The sequence below is a fragment of the Cynocephalus volans genome, chromosome 1, assembly GCF_027409185.1.
Source record: "Cynocephalus volans isolate mCynVol1 chromosome 1, mCynVol1.pri, whole genome shotgun sequence".
Lineage (NCBI taxonomy): Eukaryota > Metazoa > Chordata > Mammalia > Dermoptera > Cynocephalidae > Cynocephalus > Cynocephalus volans.
The window spans coordinates 202,033,641-202,054,614 of NC_084460.1; the positions used below are offsets into that span (position 1 = coordinate 202,033,641).

Consider the following 20,974-nt stretch of genomic DNA (forward strand, 5'->3'; position numbering starts at 1 on the left):
CATTTTGGGGTAAAATAACATCACACTACAGCGTTGGATAATTTTTCTCTATATTCTTTTCCACGTGAATAAGAAAGGATGAATTAAAAAGTGGTCACAACTAGTCTTATAGGACTTATGCTTTCATACCAAGAGAAGCATTCAAGTAATTTTTTCCTTAGTTTGTGTGTGCGTGTGCGTGTGCGTGTGTGTGTGTGTGTGTTTGCAAATTTTTCATGTTCCAAAAAAGGACTCACAGCAGCCTGCTGTCCATGTGGTACAGGCCACACCACTTTTTTCTCAAGTGGTAAGTTTACCATTTGAAGCATCCACATTCCCAGATCCCATGACAATGAAGGAAGATGGAGAGATGAAACAGTATCTTAAACAGAACAGGACACATGGAGAAGTGGGGAGCACAGGAAAGGGAATGCTCATCCCTCAGGTTACATAGGCATCTTCCTTCTCACGTAGGCACCCCACCTCCCCCTCTGAGTTAAGTAACCTTCACTGATGCACAGGGTAAATGAGAAATTTGTCATAAATAGGGACACACTCCATGGAGTATCTACACTTCGCATTGCAAGGTACTCCAATGCAAACAGTGCGTGGAAGTACTGTTAATGTCTAAGAAAGGGCAAGAGCAATTTAAAAGATGTTCCATAGAGAATTATATTGCATTCCTTGGAACTCTAAATGTTTTTTCCCAGATCATTTTCTTTCCATCTGAAAAAGCCAACTTTATGTGCAATATTTGGAAGCCCACCAATCTCAGCTTAACTACTTCTTCCAGCATGAAATGTGACAATATAAAAGATTTCAAAGTGGCAGGATTCATTAAAGTAATTATAATTCAGAACTAAAGTACCTTTATAGCCATAATAACCAACTTCTATGTGCAAGTTGTCCCTTCCTTTAAGATGTACACCTTCTCAGAAGTCTAGCTGTATGTTTTACTTTGACATCAAATTACTCTACATGGTTCTAATTTCCCTGAAGTTAAAAGACAATTTATCAAATACTAACTTTTCAACCAAGAAATATATTGAATTTATTTCCAAATAAATATATTTTGTGATTATACCTAGATAAAGATGATTGCTTTATATTTATTTTTATTTTAAAGTGAAAATATAAATTCTTATTCTTTTAAGCATCATTGCACATGAAGGACTATTTTCTATCAATTTATAACTTGTCCTCATATTCCAAAGGGCATATGTTTATGGGTTATGGCTAAGTACAGCACTGACTCAATGGCTTTTATTCTTATAATATTTCCAACATCTAAACACCCTGGAATTACCCGCATTGTCCTACAGTGAACATCTATACCCAGATACAGTTCTGTTGCTTTGGCCAATGATACATGACTCTGTTACCACTTCTCTTATGAAAACAAGAACTCCATTTTCCCTCCCTCTGTATTTGAGCTGACCCAGTGTCCTGCTTTGACCAATAAAATGTGGAGGAAGAGACACTCTATAACTTCCAAAGTTGGTCCTTAAAACAACTGCAATTTCTGTCCTCATTCGTTGGAATCTTTCATTTTGGAAGGCAATAGCTTAGTGAGCATCCCAAGACCTGTGCTGTGAGGAACTCCAAATTACATATGTGGAGAGAGGAAAGGCACAATAAGGAGAGACCATATGTATGAGTGAAACCTTCTTAGTCTTCCAGCCTAGCTCACCCACCAACTAAATGCAGCTGAGCCAATGACCCCAGCCAATGCGCTTGCAGCAGAAGCGCTGCCCTCCAAGTCCTGCCTGAATTCCTGACCAACAGAATCACCAGCAAATGAAATGCTGTTGGTTTTAAGATACTGAATGATGGAGTAATGTGTTATGAAGTAATAAATAAAACAGAATCTGCCTCATATGCTTTCTGAATTTGGTTAGCATACTAACTCACCAGCACTCCCTTTGTGACTTCTTAAAAAAATAATGAAAGTTGCTCATTTTAAGTATTTTCACACCAAAACTATTTGTCTGAAAACTGTTTTTCAAGGTCCAGGATAAAAGGAATGGATTTACCTTACAAGGTGTTAGTGTCAAAGGTGTTTCATGTTAGAAAATGTTTTTTATATTGTCTCTATTTACAAATTGAAAGAGCAGTGAGATGTTTTTGTTAAGTGATATACATTTTCAGGGTAAAGAAAAAGGTTTTTATTCACTTCTTTATTTCATCTTGCCTCTTTGCTTTAAAATGAAAGAAAGAAAAGAAAAGAAAGGAAGGAAGGTTATTATAACCAAAAATTCTTGGGGTTACTTCCAGCCCTTCCAATGTAACTATTTACCTCCATGGATATCCAGATAAATAAGCAGGAAGGGATTTTTTTTTTGGCACCGCCCCCCCCCCCCAATTTAGAAGAGCTTCTCTAGAGCATAAACCTGGGTCTCTATATACATAGGCACATTTCTAGTGACAGGATGTTAAAGTTAGATATTTCCAGTGGCATAACTTATAATTCATCTGTTGGGTGTACGGTGTGAGACTCTGACAGGAGCTGGTGATACAAAAAGTTTGGTGCCTACCAAACACACTAAAGTCCCAGAAGCCAAGAGAACCTTGACTTCCCGATGTACTGCTCTGTATTTCTGTAATTAGATTATCTGACAGGATTTCCAGGTTAATTTGCAAAAGCAGTACGTCTAACCTAAAAGACCTTGGATTATAACACACAGGAAGGTTAATTCCTCATGATAAAATCAAATGGCACCTTTACCTAGCCTTTATGTATGAATACATAATTAGTAATTCATTAAGATTTATTATAAGTCATACTCACTCAATATTTATAACATGAAATCAGGAATCCTCCTGGTATCATTTCATATATGTTTTCTGTCTGGGTTATTTAAGAAAAAAAAATTATCGAAGTCCTTCTCGATTTCTATCAATGTACCCTCCCTCCAACCATGCCCTCAAATCTTCTAATATCCCAAACAGTACATCAAGGGTTAATGTCTTATCTGAAATCTGAAAACCACTTCCTATTCAGAAATTTGACTTTCCAGAAGCATTAGAAAGTTAAAGGTTTCTCTTAGTGTTAAAAGATTAGCAGCTATCAGGGATGTCCTGGCATAATTCAGCAGTTGTATTGTAAATAATTGATTTTCTTTAATATTTTTCAGAGAAAAGAGGTTATTTTATTTTAAGTAACTTTATATATCTTATAGAATCTTAATAAAATAAAAAAATATTTTTCCTACTGTTAAGAAGAATTTAACTAAAAATTCTTCCTATGAGATGGTTTGGAGTCTTAGCAGAGCTGGTTATCCATAATTGATCAATAAAACCTCTCAACACCACTAGTATTCCTCCTGGTGTATCTGTTAATAATTTTTCAGAATTACTTGGTGGAACAGAGGGAATAATTTGACCACATAATTTTGCTGAGTTTGAAATAATTCATACCTTCCTTGATACATGAGATGGGAAGGATATAAAACCCCATGAATATATAATTTGTAAAAGTAATTTTTCTTTGATAATAAAAAGGATTGTGCAAGGGCTAAGGTCTTCCATCTCTCTCTCAACTATTATTATTCTCCTCCTGCTTCACTGGGAGGGTGAGTAGCTGTGAAAGTCTGTTCCTTAAAGAGATGCCTCCCATTTCCCAAATTATGTTAATCCCACAGCATATAAGAAAATGCAAGCAAACCACCTGTTCATTATTACCCATTGAGAATCTCTATATTTCCTAATTGTAGTACAGGAAACAAAATGTTTACAATGCTGGATCCAACCCATCAGTAGGCTTTTGGCTTCACAGTTTCATTCACACATCCAGAAATATAATATTTTCTTTATTATTACAGAAAATATAGGGTACACGTTAAATTCTATGTTAAAATTTCTAAACATCATGTCATTGTTTCCTTAGAATGAATGTCTCATAAGGTATGGGACTGTCTTCCAGAATATGAAAATAATAGTTCCTTTTACCTATCACTGAGAAAGGCTTATCAGTTATTTCCAAATTATTGGAATATTCAAGAGCTGGCATTTATTGTTGACTCTAATGCTTGGGGTAGGGAGAAAGCTATCCTCATTTTGATTTGTTAAAAGACATCCCTCCATTAACATATGTAGACAAATGCTATATAGATAAGATAAAGATATTCATATCACACACACACACAAATACGTAGCATTGATGTTAATGCCAAAAAATTGAATACTTTGATTCCTGTTTTGCTAATGAGGCTCAGAAAGTGCAAAAGATAGCAGTTAGTAAATGGAGAAACTGTCTTTTGATCACATACAATGATAGTGTAATAAAAATCATGAATTTATTTCCTTTATTAAATTGAGGCCAATGATTTGCTGCACGTGGCTGATTAAGAAATTATATTTGGTTCTCTTCCACAGATCACAGTAGTAGTCGCCGTACTGGTAGTTATAGTAGTAATGCTCATCGGAACTCTGTGTACAAGTTAGTATTGTCATCCTCATTTTAAAAATGAGGAACCTGAGGTTCAGAGAGATAAAGTAATTTGACAAGGGCTGCATGACTTCTAAACGGTGGAATAAAGTTTGGAACCTTGGTTGTCTATCTCAAGAGGCCATGCTCTTGTCTGCTCCAGTGAATGGTTTCTTAGGTGTTCAGCAAGTCCCTGGTGTTTGCCAGGCCATGTGCCCAGAGTATGGTTACTGTCTTCTGCATGCAGGCAATGGCACATGCACACACCTGCACTAAGACTGCTTACCAGTTGGTGGGATACATAGTGATCTAATACATCATGAATAAAGGAGAAAAATTGTTAAAAAAAAGCCAGCTGTCAGAGGATTTATTTTAATAATATCCAGATTTTATCAAAAAAAAGCAATGTAAAAAGACTGCATCTTAAAGTAGATGTCTGCTGCAGGGGGTGGGGGGCGAAAGAAGACACAACAATCACAGCAGTTCCTTGCACTTGTTAAGACAAGTGAACAGGTATGATGTTGATTGGGGGTGGGGGGAGAAGGAAGTGGGAAAGAGGAATTGGTAAAGGGACATGAAAATCAACTATATTACATATTGATTAATTAAAAAAAAAAAATATATATATATATAATCTCAAGCTACTTTCCCAACCTTGAAATGTTATTAGATGCTAAGAAATAAATAAAAATATGAACATAATAAAAATAAAATAAAACAGATGTCTTTATACAGAGAGGTGAAGAAAGAGTCTGAATGAGCTTGAATATGCAAAAATTTCTCTGGAACAACAAAAAAAGAAAACAATGAAAATAATAATAGTAGTTATCTACTCAAAGAATGATAACATGAAGAATTGAGCAGTTGGTAGCTGGGGAACAATTCTAGGAGGGAGATGTTCTACTGTATATATTTGTATAATATTTCATGTTTGAACTGCATGAATATGTCATTCAGAAATTTAAAAGGACCGTGTGCATTGTTTATATTGAGAAGTAAAAAAAATAAACTCAGTTATAATGGTCACTGAACTAAACGAAATGACAGAAACCTCTGAAAAATAAGGCTTAGATCTGATACTTAGATAACTGAAAAACCAGGGTCGAAGCATTTACCTTCTCATTCATTAAAATGATGAAGCCAATTTGTTGCTCAAGGTTATTGTTAGTGACAAGAAAGACAATTTTAACAATAATTTAAGATAACAAATAATTGTAACATTTATGTATAAATACACACATCCACATATACATCCTACAGTTCACATCAGTTTTTTACTAAAAGATAAGTAGACAAGAGATACTAAAACTAAATATGCATAACTAAAAAGTTGGCTTCATAGATGACGCAAAGTAAATTACACATTTTGGACAAGGAAGAGTAACTTCTCTATTTTAAAATACTCTGGATAAACATGAAATTATACGTGATTAAGTTTTTCAAAGTTAACTACTTGCCCAACTGAACATACGGAAGACTGGAATCATGCTCTTAGCACATTGCCTGATAAAGAGTTGGCACTCACTGAACACATGAGAAACTATGCACCAGAGTAGACAAGAGCACTAGGGAGGCAGAGCTAAGGTTCAAAACCTGGTTCTACCACTTAGAAGTCACCCAGCCCTAGTCAAATTACTTTACCTCTCTGAACCTCAGGTTCCTCATCTTTAAAATGAGGATGACAATACTAACTTGTAAACAGAGTTATAATGAACATTATTACTATAACTACTAGTATGACAACTACCACTATTATCTGTGAAATAAAATTAAATATGATCTATTGATAAGCCACAAATGGCAAATCATTGGCCTCAATTTTATACAGGGAAGTTATTGATGGTGATTACGTGTGTGGTTGTATATGACCAAAGGACAGCTTCTCCATTTACTAGTGGTGCTAGTTTAGGAATCTCTTAACCTCTCTGAACCTCAGCTTCTCATTTGTAAAACCAAAGTAAAAGTAGCATCTATTACATAGGGTTATGATGAGGATTAAATGAGATTTAGGCTCTTGACAGTCACATGGTTTATATGAATAATATACACTCACAAATTTGTTTATTGTCAATGATAAAAAAATGTCAATAATTTTAGCATTAAAATTCTTTTTCTTTTATGACTAGGCATCATCTGGGCACATGTTATATGTGTAGAATGCTGGAGTACTCCTCAGATTCATTGGATTAGAATCTACATTTTTGCAATACTCCCAATTAATTGATGTACAGATTAAAGTTTGAAAAGTAATGGTCTAAAACTGAATCTCTAATACAGTAGCCACTAGCCACATACAGCTATTCACGTTTAAATTAATTGAAATTAAGGAAAATTAAAATTCAGTTCCTCATCGGCACTAGCCAAAATTCAAGTGCTCAATAGCCACATATGGCTGGTGGTTACCACACTGGAAACACAGATATAGAACACTTTTATCATTTCAGAGCGTACTATCTTACCATGCTGGCCTAGAATACCATTGCTTAATATTTGGTGGGATAGTTTTCTATGAGAAAGTAAAAAAACATTTTAAGAAAATAAGTTTAAATAATTCAATAAGTTTTTAGATCCAAATTATTCACTGAACCTCTTTGTACACTGCACAAATACCCATCTAAACTTACTTTTTATTTTATTTTTTTTAAAACACAGATGAGAAAACTGAAGTCCAGGAAGAAGAAGTGGCTTTTGCCCCATGTGCTGTTTGTGATTCTCTTTTGAGATCTCCAGCCTGTCTCTACATTTATTTCCTTCTGCCTTCACCCCTTCCATTCATAAGGCCCTCATTTTCTCTGGCCCCCAAACATCAGTTCTCAAGATAGAGCACATCATGCAATCATGGAAGGACACCTAAGTACAAATTAGATAAAAGTTAACACCCCTGCTGAACCTTAAGAGAAAGGAACAAAGGAAGCCATCGTGGAATTTCAAATATGTGCAGATAGATTAGAAGAGCTATTTTTCAGAGCACTGGAAGTCATGGAAGGGAGTGACAAGGGAAGGAAAACTTATGATATATCTTAACTCAAACCGTGTGGGTGGCTTATCTCTCTCCTCCTATGGGCAGCTCAAAAGCAGCCGCCTCTAGAGACAAGTACCACCATGCAACTTGATCTGAACCTTATTTTGTTAAATCCTCCAAGAATGGCTTTTTACTCCCTTGTGTGTAATTATCCTATCGCATCTTCTCAACAGAAGGGCTATTTGAGATTACCAAATTGTTCTCTATCCTTCAAAGACACCTGGACCAATTTATTGGGACGAAGCAGACAAGCTATGTTGGCTGCTGGCTGCATTCCAGGACCTCACTGCTGGTAAATCAAATCTGACACTCCAAGCCCCATAAGGCTTGTTGAAAGCTTTGATAAAATTGCTTAAGACGTTGGCTGTGACATCAAGTAGAGGCCCAGATTGCACCATTGTCCTGAAGTTGGAAATGTTAAGAAAACTTTTTGAAAACTGCGAACAAAACAAATATGCATATGACTGCATGTCCATCTTTTCAATGTCAGATCAGGGTACTCTCTAATTAGCTCACACAAGGATTACGCAATTTCAGGAGAATATTCTCTTCTTTGACTTACTATTTACTATTGACATCAGCCCAGAATCTGTAAAGTTAAATGTTAATTGTAGAAGATAGATAAGTTGCAAAAATTTTCTGTCAGCTATAAAAGACAACTACAAAGGTTAGGGTTTAAATTCCTTGTTGGATATTAACCTTTTTCATATACAATTTTGCAAACTTTGTAAGCCATTCTTTTCTGACTGACTATATAAATCTCTCTTCCTTAAGTGCTCTTTGAACCAGCTTTACCATCTTGATGGTTCCTTTATGAATGGTTAAATCCTTGACATGTGTTCACTACATAATTGTATGAGAGCCACAGTTTTTTATTTGTGAACTTATACTTTGTCAGAGATCAGTACTGTTTTAGAGACCTTCATGTCCTATCTGGAGCAAGTCTTCCTAGTTTCCACTGCTTCATCTGAGAAATGAGAAACTGCAGAAAATTTAGACTTCATGCAAACCATGTCACAGGTAAGCTTGTTGCTTCCAGATAGAATCTACATAGTAGATCTAGTCTTATTAAACCCACTACCCAGAAACAAATAAAAAAATTATTTTAAATTGGAAAAAAATAAAATAAAAATAAAAAATATAAACAACTTTAAACAAGCTGGAACCTTTCCACTTTAAATCTCATCCACTTCTCTATTGACATCACTATGGACAACCAAAAATAATTTCTATGATTCTGAACTTAGTGAGGGTCCTACCTAGGAGGAAAGAGTTTGTATTTCTAATCTACCAAATTCATCAGTCATATGATTTTAAGCAAGTCATCCTTTATCATTCTCTGCTGTTTTATCAGTAAACCAGGTGAATTAATCACATGGTCAGTTCTAAGATTCTCATAAAATATACGCATCTCTGAAAGAGTGAAAACTGAAAGCAAATTAGATTCTATAGTTTAAATCTCTCAGAGGCAGCATTAAGAACACACAGTGCATGTTACTAATAATAACCATCTGCAAATTTTACTCTGGCAATTTGACTGCTGCTTCCCATGTTAAGGTCATTTAAGATGTACCCACCTGAAGCATCCCCATAAGAATGGATATTTTTGCCTTAAAAATTGGCTTTAAAAGGAAGTCAGTAAATGGTACTGTGCAATAATAACATGTTATAACTCCTGCTTAATTTTTTATCCCCTGTATAAGCTCATGGTGCTTTATGACCTCTCTGAAATGCCTTTTCCTTGTTACAGAGTGACTCATTTTGAAGTTTATATAATAATTACGGTTGTGCTATGTTGCACAACTCCAAACCAGCAATTTTATATCATGATGCATTTGTTCTGGGTTTTTCTTAACTAGAATTGTCTTGTGTGACCAATAAGCAATATAAAACTGACACTTCTGAGTCCAAGCAGCTAATCCTAGATTGTATTTACCTATTTTCAAATATTTGCACCATCTGTGATTTTATATTAGTTATTTTGAATTCTCTGTTCCAGCTCAAGGATGGTAGCTCTGAGAAGGAACGAGGCAGCACTCCAAATGCAGGATATAAGCATGAGATGGAATTTAACCATGGGATAGAAAAAGAAGACAACAAATTCAGGAAAGTAAATGCGTACCTACCTTCCAAATCCAAACTTTGTCGACATCTCTGCGCTTATAAGGAATACAAAAATAGGTGCCTTATATTTTCTTAACCAACTCCTAATCCATGTTTGCTTTGAAGCCAGGATGACTCCATATAATTTCCATGAAAACAAAACCAGGAGCTCAATATTAAAGGTACCCTTAAGTTTTTGATTTAGTCAAAGCAATGGAGAAAAGCTCTCTTGTTAGGTCAGTAAGACAAAGGGATCAAAGGACTCTGAGCCAAATGCTTACCATATCAGGGAGTTTATTTCCAGCAAACCTGGAGGGGAGACTAAAGATCAATTCCCACCCCCATACAGACTGATAGAGATTTTACAGGGTTTGAATTAGGGAAAGGGGTTTGGTAGCTATTTTGAGCATTCAGCACTTTGAAGCTGCTCTGCGGTTTTTCTGTTTTAAACAAGATTTTGTTCTACACAGAATCCAGTTTTTCTCAAAAAAACACTTTACTTAGGAGAAAGGGAGGGGGTAAAGGACAGGTTGATAGTAAGGGACAGGTTGATAGAGCAGTTAACAAGGCTGTGCTTATACTAAGCTGATTGTGAGGCCTAATAGCTCTAAAGCTGGGATCCCCAACTTCGGGGAACCTCACCATAAGTGTAGTTTGATTTTCCATCACTCTGCCTATGTCTGGTATAGCAACCCAACAAATATTAATAGCCAAATAATAAGCACTATCATCTTTATGCATCTCCTGGATAATAAACAATCTCATTGCTGCTCCTCACAATAATCTGCAAGGTAAGCATTATTCCATTTCCTGATGAAATATCCTATTCAAAGAGAGAGTCTGGGTAAGTTCAAACAAACAACTCAAAAAGCTAGTTTAAAGTCAGGTTAAATGGGGAGAAATCTCTAGTTCTTTTTACTAAAAAGAATTCTTTGTAACTCAAAAATTCTCCACATGGATTTATTTATTTAGCATATAACCATTTCTCAGGTCTTGTATTAGAACTTGGTACTCTGACAACTCTATGAACAAAAGTTATCAGTTTCTGGAAAAGCCTTACCTACCAAAAAAATCCAGTGAATTGAAAATCTGTTGTTTTCATTAACTGCCTAAGAAATCTCTAAAATTCGCCTGCATGCATTCCAGAGTTCCTTAAGTGCATCTCTCCTTTAGTAGCGTTTCATCCAATTACAACTCCATTGCCATTGAGTTGCAATCTCAAATCCTGAATGCAGAGATCAATGTGTGCTCATTCATGCTCAGGGAAACAGGGGATATTTCAGGAAGTCAGCTTCTGCTGTGTAGTGGGAAGCACTGCCATTTCCTTGGAGCAGTGGATCTCACGATTTACTTTCAGAATGGCTTTGTGAGTCTGGGGGTGACATCTTGCCATGGCAAATTGGATAAGACACCTATGTTGTTCTGTGAAGTTTTGTGGTCATCTGTCAAAAACCTAAGGACTACTGGCCTGGAACTAATACATCACAATGGAGAAATCAAAACATGTCAAGTGAGTTTTGCCTACGGACTCAATGCTTTTAAAAACATATATATATACACACACACACACACATACATATAAAATATATATATTTAAGGTTACACTAATGTCAAGGACTAAGGAAGGCAGATGTGCCACCATGGAACTATCAAAGGCTCTGTAACAGCAGCTGAATCTGGAAACGTGATGCATGGAAAATGGCTATATATGAAGATACCCAGAATCAAGTACTGATTCTAATTCTAAACAACTCTGTGACCTTAGAAAGGTGACTTCATCTCTCCACTATTTGTTTCTTGATTTGAAAACAAAGGTGTTAGATTCAGGAATCAGAACTGTTTCTCAAAATGTTACCAGCATTCCTTACATTATGGCTATCTGAAGGGAAGAATTTGTAAAGGAAAGGCTGCTATTGAGTCAAAATATTATACACGTGAAGGAATCAACTCTTGTACAGAGAATGGCTTTCAGAAAAGTAGAGAGAGAGGTAGAAGGAACTGGATTTGGGTTTGGAGATGGCACAGATGCAAAGGCAGACAAAGAAACCCAAGTTGTCATCCTGTGAGACAGAAATGCTGACTCTGAGAGCAAACAGAAATTTGTAAGAAGTAGCAGATACAGAGGAAACCACTCATAATGCCACTGTGGCAATAATCTCAGTAAACCTCATTCTAGATCAATTCTAAGCAGCCTCCATGGATGAGAAGGAGGGTGGGTCTCTTCCATTTTAACCTTTGGTTTGATTCACACATGCCTATAACTGCCAATATAGTTGTCCAAAAGTAGAATACACATAACTACTAGGATCGAAGAAAAAATAAATAACCCTGAGAAAGATGCTGGATATAGCTTCAAAACATACTCACTTTATTTTTTTGGAACACTTCCATTTTATATTATTCCAAAAAGGAACAAAAACAATTGTAATGTGTAGTCTTTTCCCTTGAAGTCCCTAAAAACTAATAGAGTAGAAAGAAAATCTATTCATAAATCTATAGATTCCCAGGACAGATGAGATCGGGCATGTTCAGGTTGGTTATGTTGAGTGAAATAAGCAAAGTACACAGGGATAAATCCTGCATGTGCTCACTCATAAGTGGGAGCTAAGAGAGAATGAATGAAGGAAAGAAAGACCACAGTAGTGCCTTGGTCTTGCAGAGGGAGAGAACATTCCTTGGGCTACAAAATGGAGTGGGGGGGAAAGGGCCAGGGGGAGGGAGGCTGGGGATAATTGGGTGGGGGACACTGGGAACAAAAGCAATTTCTGGTAACGGGTATGCTGCCAATATGAATCTGGCCCTCACATCATGCCACGGAGGGTGACAATCAGCATTGTATGTCATGAATATTCACAATAAAATAAATAAATAAATCTATAGATTCCAGGAAATTTAAATTATAGACTAACCTAGCCAAAAGAATTACCTATTTCTAAATTTGAGAAATTCTTCACGCAGTAAGATTTTTTTTCTCTCTCAAAAAAATATAATTTCAACCTCTGTTCAAACATTGTCTTGGTTGCTAATCTTCAATTCTGGGTCTAAGAGAGAAGAATCATTATGCAAGTTTGTAAAACATCGATTTAAAAGGTTGTGTTATAAAAGAGACTTATAGTACTTGTTTCAAAACATGTAAAATGAAAAAATGGCCATGTATTGCATTCATTAACTTATATTAAAACCATTCCTGGAGGTAAGATGTGATTAATGGAAGCGTAAGTATCAGAGTTTTTACTTACTCAGTCTCTCTTGCCAAAAGTAAACCCATGTACCAATAACAGGAAAGGCCTACTTCTTCCAGTATGAGCATTACTAATGCAACTTCAAGTAGTCTCTCTGGTCCATTATTTGAAAATAAATCACAGGAGAGTCTGTCATTCAAGTTCTAAATTATATAATTCAGATTTGTCACATTTCTGTTTTCAGAGCAGAAACTCTCAGATGGAATAAGAAATTGAATCTTCATTTAAATCTCAAAAAGGGTGTGGAGATAAAGATCATAAAAATAGCTTTTTTCCTCACTTTTCTTCATTTACTATCTTGTAACTTGATACATAGGTTTTTGTTCTGACCTGACAAAATCAATAAGTATGATAAACTGCAATAATATTAAAGTCAGATAATATAAAACTTGGCTATGGAACATTCCCAAATGCAAAGTCAGTTTTGATTATGCACTCAACTAACTTTTCTTAAATTTTAACTCAACAGAGCATCAGTTCCTATATGCAAAGAATTTCTAAGTCAATAATTCCTGACAACCAAGCTTCTGAAAAGGGAATATTAATCCATGAACATTTCAAACAAGACCCTAGCCTTTTGGGGAAAAAAAAAAAAAAGTAGGTTATCATCTAAAAGTAGTAGAAATCAGTCAAGTTATCACAAATTGACTTTTATCTAATGCCCTTTAATAACGTAACTGTAAAATACCCAGAGTATTTAGATTATAAGTATATATAAGTATGCGTAGTGTGTGTATATTTGATAATGATTCACACACACACAAACACATACATATTCAGCATTTTCATTAGCATTTTCATTAGCATAAATCAGTCTTGCAAAGAAAATGAAACAATCTTTTCAGATGATCTAGAAGCACGATAGCAATAAGAATGAAAATACTTATGAAGTTTCTACCTAGGGTCAGATGCTACACAAGCCCATTCACATAGTTTATCCCTAATCCTTACAACATTTTCACCATCCTCTCTTTTTTAAGATGTAGGAATGGTTTTAAAGGGGTTAAAGATTGCATAGTAAAGGGTAGAGCAAGGATTCAATCTGAAATGTGTTTGATTTTGTTCTTAACTCTCTATCAGGTTGCATCCCGCCAAAAAGTAATTAAATCTGAAATCATTTGGCGATTCCAAAAATGTTGTAAAATATACCATTCTGAATAATGTCATAAGCATATTACCTGAATGCTGGTTAAAAATTATTAACATTTTAAAAATTTTAAAATAAACTATGGCATGATAAATTTGAGAAAAATGAAAATCATTTTTTGTTATGTAGAAGCTTTTACATAGAACCGTTAACATCAAGTACTGAACAGGATAGTTCAAAATAAAGTATTCACTTTATCAATTTTGGATAAAAGCAAGTTTTCCATATTTAGCATGGCAGTGGGTGTTACATTACGTCCGAAATCCTGAGGATTCACGACAACTTAAGATGAAGCTACAATAAAAAAGCTTTCTCTTAAGTGCCCTGTTCTCCTTCCTGAATCTACTTCTCAGCATTTTTTACCATCCTGGAAATGACAAGAATTCCTTAAGTTAATATGTAATGAATGATAAAACTGTCTACCAGGTAGAGGGAAGGTAGGTGCCTTAGAAAAGAGGTGTTATCTACATAAGAAACATAAACAAAGATTGATTATTGCCAGGAAGCTCATGGATCAGGTCAATAAAAACTTTAAGACATTAGTGTGCTGGGAATAATAAATCCTAAGATGTATGAGTTCTCAAGGGAACCAGCAAACACTAGGGTGGAAACATTTCCAACCTTCCGTGAGGACATACATTTATGAAGAAGCTTACATTCTTGCCACCATTTATTTGGCCACTTTGGGACCTTGTACACGTCTTCAGATTTTAAAAAATCCAAACTTTCTTGGTTGATGTATGTCCCCATTACAATACCTCAGTAGTCATGAACTTAGGGCACACGTACAGTCACTCAGCAGGTACAAAAATATACGGAGGTAATTTTAATAGTTGGAACATCAAGAAATGACATTTGTGTTTAAATGTTACATAGAAATAACCGTAGAAAAATTTGTGTGAAAAAGTACTTTGAATTGTGCTTAGTCCAATCCTCACCCTCTCAAAGAAAGTAGGGGCACCTGGGGGCTCAATTGCTATGCACACTCTCTTGCTATACTGGTTGAAATCTCACCCCCGGACATATTTATAAATCTCATCTCTTTTTTCTTCAAATTTCCTCTTTCTCATGCTAATTACCTTACAAAGTACATTGCATTGAAAATAATATGCAACATATTGCACAGCTAATTCAACTGTTAGTGAGAATTAGCCAATGTTTGCTTTCAGTTTGGCCCCCTTACAGAGTAGGACATTAAAGATGTAAGTTTTGATTGAATAGAAGCTGGGATGCAACAATATTTCAAAGTATGAATGTCTGCCAAATTAGGCCTAATATCTAAATCTATTGATATAATATTTACAGGAATGCACAAACTCATGTGTAATCATATAAACATGAGTACCGAAAAATGTGATAGTCTGTAAAACATTAAAATAAAGGACCAGCTGTAGGTGGTTTAATGAATCTCTAAGCTCTTCTTTTTCTTTTTCTTTTTTTTTTTTTCAATTTTGTCTAGACTGTTATTCCCATACTATGCATTTAATAAGAGGATTTGGTATGAGGCAGACATTATTCCAAAGCTTTTATATATATTGTTATATTTGATACTTATAACAGCTTGTAAAGGACCTATAGTCACCTCCATTCAGAGATGAAATGGAGAAACTGAGTTATCCTGCCCAAGAAATCCTGCCCTGTTTACCTTGAGAACAGTATACTGCACGCGGCAAGTGTTCCAGAAGTGATTTAAAAATATATGTATTAAATTACTATTAGCCACTCAAGATCTTGGATCTCTCAATGTAAAATGAAAGAGTGATCATGTTAAGTGGAAATGACTGGTGGGTCACTGGTGGAGCTGGGATACAAACTTGAATCTGCAATTTCCCGTGCAGAACCCTTACAATATTAAATAAATATTTGTGGTTGATGGTGCGAAAGCTTGCAATCTTAGTCACAATATTCTAGCACTTTGTATGCTACATGGTGCATTGCAAATAAATTTAAAATAACCTTATAAGTTATAAAGCTTAAAGTATTGTTATTATAAATGATTCAAGAAATTTAAATTTTGAAATAGCTTTATTTTACTCAGACTGAGAGAAATTGGGTGTGTTTTGTTTCCAATGTAATGTGCTTCATAAGATAATGCAGCATTAATATTTAATAACACAATTTTCTTTAACTAGTTTTTATAGAATTTAATCTTTTTCAAATGTGCAATTTGCTCACTCCCTGAAATAAACAAATAGATATATAGACGTGTTAGAAGCTTCTAAGTAAGGAATATTTTGTGCAATGTTTTAACTCAGTAGATAAAATGTCTTACATATAATATAATGAGTTATATATTATATTATACACTTAATACTATATTTATATATAAAATAAAACATTAAGGGAGAGTAGGAAATGTATATTTTCTCTCAAATCATAAAGACATAACACCTTTATTTAACCTAAATTATGCTTTATAATACAATGATATAGAGCTCTCCCCTTAATTAGATACCATATTTTATATATTAAATGGTTAGAAGAAGAAATCTTCTATTAAATAAAGTTTTTCAACATGAACTCCATAAAAGCTATTTTTTTTAAGTTACATGTTAAAAACAATAGTTTATTGACTAAATTATGACCGTGTTTATGTTTTAGCAAGAGAAACATGGGAGAATAATTTTTTTTGCAAGTTTTCATGATAGGAATACATTTAAAAATTTTAATCCAGTTTGCTATACCAAAGCTGAAATAAAAATGCTGAATACTAATTTCTCTATTGAAACATTTTAAGTTACTATTGTTTAAAGGTCAAAAGTACAAAGGATATTTTGCAGAAGACATTTTACACATTACACATTTAATCAATCTTCTGACCATGAATTATTTTATCGAAAGGCTGCTACATGTTGAATTGTAAGAGATTGATTTTCTACCGAAATGCATTTTTAAAGAAAAATGCATAACTAATGCTTTTGTAGCCAAATACTTGCTTTTAAAAATACACTTTATAGTCATACTACAGAAAGTGAGGATGTTTTTTGTCTTTATTTTGTTTTTGTGTAGTTGTTTTTTGTTTTTGTTTTTGTTTTTGTTTTTGTTTTGGAGCTGAAAGAACACATATTTTAGGCAACATTTTTACCCATTGGATTCAGCAGAAGGGTGCCACCTGGTGGAAATGTGAGCAAATTCTAAACCTTGTCTGACCAACAACAAAAAAAAAAGTACTCATTTAACAAATCTTGAGAGTCTCGTCATTTCCAGGGGCAAGTGATAAAAAGATATATATATTTTTATGTTCCTATGTATTTATGAGGATCTATCTGGTTCTTTTTATATTACGTAGATCAAAATAGGAGCTATTAAGTTAACTTTAAAATTTCAAGGGTTGTAATATACACTTGAAGCTTTAGACAAATTCTTCAACCATTTTACACATTCAAGGTAAATTTGTGCACACGTACAATTTGAAATTATTTTGAATTCTTACAACAGGAATGTGTTGTATCACGATTGTAGTAAAGTTTGGAGATTGGGCTTCAGACTTAAATGAGCTCCTAGCTAAGTCTCACCTCCAGCACTTATGATGACAAGCCTAGTAAGTTGTTCAAAGTCCTAATCCTCTGTATTCTCATTTCTAGAATAGAAATAACAACAGAACCTACCTCAAAAAGTTGAGAATCAAATAGAAGAATGCATTCAATAAATATTACTCTATCAGCCCCAAGAACAGTACTCTGCACATGGCAAGCATTCCAGAAGTGATTTTTTTTTTTTTTAAATTAGCCACTCAAGATCTTGGATAATGTAAAATGAAATAGTGATCACATAAAGTGGAAATGACTGTATTTGCCATCTCAAAGCATTTATGTTTAGACATTTTGTAAATGTGAAGTGTTATGAAAACAACAAAAAGAACTGTTGGAAACATTTGTGTAATCAATGAATCTTTGAATGAAAGATTACTAAGATGATAGAATTATTTCCAAAGATTTAGAATATTAATAAAAGTATACATTTTCTGCTATTCTTATTGTTGCTTATCCCTGTGGAGATGATAATTCTTGTCATGGCACCCTGTGCCAGAGGATAGTAACAGAGCCAGGACTTTAAGATGAAACAGAGCCAGGACTTTAACAGTAACCAAATTCCATGGTTCATAACCATTTTCATTCAGAGAAAAGACTATGGTCTGTAAATGGAGATAGGTGTTTGATGGGCTTGGGACAAGACTTCTTTGAGGTTTCATAAAAATCTCTGTCCTGGTAAGTGAAAGACCTTTTTGGCAACACTCAAAAGCTTAAATCATTCAAAATCAATACATAGTGCATGATCAGCTGGAATATGCCCACTATTTAACCACTAGGTAGAATTTCATAAAGGTACATTTTTATTAAAATTTGTGAATTGTTTTTGAAATATCATAGAAACCAGTACAATTAATCATATATTTATGGAGGTGTTATATCTACTATTACATTAGAGTTGTAAGACAATTGCAGAATCAAACTATAATGACTAATACTGTTAATAAAAAAAACTTAGTAGTCTTACAGAAAGTAATCTAAGCATTTAGCCATCATCTACATTATTTGGCCATTGCTTTATATGTCAAGCTTTGGACAAAGAATATACTAGATATAGGTATTTCCTGGGAGTGCTTGAAAAACCCTCATTGGGATGCTGCTATGTATATTCAGTCTGACTTTTCACCTTGCAAAATCAACTCTCTTACTTTAACACATGCACAAAATGAATACCACTGACATTTTAAAATTATGTAAATGCTCAGAGTCACTTAAAAATACTCAATTAAAATAAGAGTTTTGTAAATGGCTTCTGTTTGGATATTTAAAGTGGTCATAAAAAATGCACACTAACAAGAAAAATAGATTCAAGCTTGAACCCATCTCTTCATATGAATTTTAAGGACCAGAGTAGTCCTGACAAAAGAATTTGCTCTGCATGTACGGTGTGTGTCCACTATTTACACATACATTTTCAGCTTCTGTGTGCTCTGCTCCACTTCCTCCCCACCTCCACCATCACTGAACGGTTTGCAGCACCTCAAGTAACCAGCTGGTGTCACAGGTTACTGAGCAAAGATTTCATGTGGGGACTCTCACCTGACTAATCATTCTTATTGGTAGCATCATTCCAAGAGCAGTTGAGGCTCAGTGGCTTGTTAATGAAATTTAAGGGCTGTCAGCCTGAAAGAGGATGTTAAATCCATGCTCCTCTCTTGAAATTAATTTTATACATCTGCTAACCAGTTTCTACATTGTGTTGTGTGCTGGTGGAGGTAGGGGAAGAGGTATAAGAGGAAGGGACATATGATGTAGCCTTTTTATATTTTCATACTTATCTCAGGGTATGGCGCCAAGAGGATGGTTTAAGAAAAAGGATTTGTAAAAACTGCATCAGTACCCCACCCAAACCCCATATAAGGAGAGGGCGCTTTGAATAAGTCCCACCACCTGTGTGAAACACATGTGAGGGAAATGAGAAGGGGAGGGAAGGGGGAGAAAAGAGACTACAAGCCAGGAGCGATGACCAAGACTGGAATATTAATAACAGCATCCCCAGCATGGCCTCCTCTGCCTCTCCGCCACTCCTGGGCGATTTGGACAGCTCCCCTCAACACGCTCTTCAGTGCACAGCATACGCGAAGAGCCAAGCTGCCTGCCGCGGGATCCTAGCTGCTTGCACCCCTTCGCCCCACTTCCAGCAAGGAGCTGGGAATGTCTCTGCCAGGAACGTGTCCGGCGGCCTCCGACAAATAAATGAGTGTTCCGGGTAAAGAGCTCTATCCCTCGTGTCCCAGTGCCTGAGTCCTGCAGCTGACCTAAGTGCAGCTCTCTCTGCCCCGAGTCTCTCATTGATGTAAACGTGACCGCACCCGGAGACGGCTCATCACAGCCTCCCTCCTACTTGCCAGGGCGCCGTGGCTCTCCCGACCCTCCAACTTTGGGAAAAAGCGACACCGAACTCCGAAATCACCCCAGTCCAGGAACAGAGACAAGATAGGGATCCACCATACGGTTATGCCACAGAGCCCTAAAAACCGAAACAGAAGGCAGGTGGCGGGAGCGGAAGGGCGGAAAAGGGACAAGAATAACCCTCAGGCAAAACAGGGCACCTCATCTCTGCAGACACAATATATGTGGACCCAACAGATCGCTAAAGCCAGTACCTTCCCAGCTCCCCTTAGTAATTAATGCCTTTCTGCTCCCCAAGCTGCGTTCCCCTCAGCAGACTACAAATGCCTGGAACACCCTCTTCCCCCCATCTATCCCCACCACCACTCCCGTCACCCTAAAGAAAAAAGAAAAGAAAGGAAAAAGTCCGCCGGCCTAAAAGGTCATTTGCCTACTCGGGTCGCTTCGGCCAGAGCGCGTCCCGGCTACAGGAAGACTGAGCTTGAACGCTGCAAGTGGACGTCTCCAGGAACGTGGCAGATACCTCCAACGTGCATTCATAGGGAGTCAAGAGACCCCATTCCTTGGCCCCCGCCACCTCTCCCTCCCACGGTAGCCCGGTCGCCAGGGCTCCCAGGGGCACCCCCAGCCTTTACCTCTCTGCCCCCTTCCCCGCGGCTCTCCACCTTGCGCATCCTCTCGACCCCGAAGCGCACTCAGATGCTCTAACTTCCTGCGGAGTCCATGGATGAGCAGAGGAGAGCTTGGAACTGGGGCGGGGGTGGGTGGGGAGAGGGAGGCGTGGGAGCCGAGCCTGGGAGGAGAGGCGGGAGGAACGCAGACTGGAGCCACCCCTCCCGGGAGGGCCTGGCCGCAGCTGCCAACTCTCACCTGGTCCGCCGGCTGCGCCTGGCTCGCCCTGGCCCCCGGGGTGGGCTGCTGCTCCTGCTTCATGGCTGTCATCGCCGGCGGCCCGCGTTGGCGCTCACTTCCTCGCGGGCACTTCAGACTCGGGGACCGTCACTTGGCAGCGATCGCATGTCACAGGCGCCCGTCCCTCTCCGAATTGGCGGAAGGGAAAGCGGCAGCGACGGGGTGGGGGGAGGGGAGCGATTGGAAGGGGAAAAACAGCGGTACCAGGCAGGCTCCCCTCGCAGGATCCTTGCTTCGGCGACCGCAGACCCTCAACTCCCC

The 20,974-nt window shown here is 36.7% G+C and overlaps 1 protein-coding gene across 1 annotated transcript in view; it reads right to left on the reverse strand.

Annotated features, from left to right (window-relative positions):
• The window catches only part of DPP10 (dipeptidyl peptidase like 10), a 686,000-nt gene extending 665,257 nt beyond the window's left edge, over positions 1-20,743 (reverse strand). Inside the window, exon 1 of the mRNA XM_063093496.1 lies at positions 20,672-20,743. Within this exon, the coding sequence (XP_062949566.1) occupies positions 20,672-20,743 (72 nt within the window). The remainder of the gene's footprint in view (positions 1-20,671) is intronic.
• Positions 20,744-20,974: the final 231 nt, after the last annotated feature.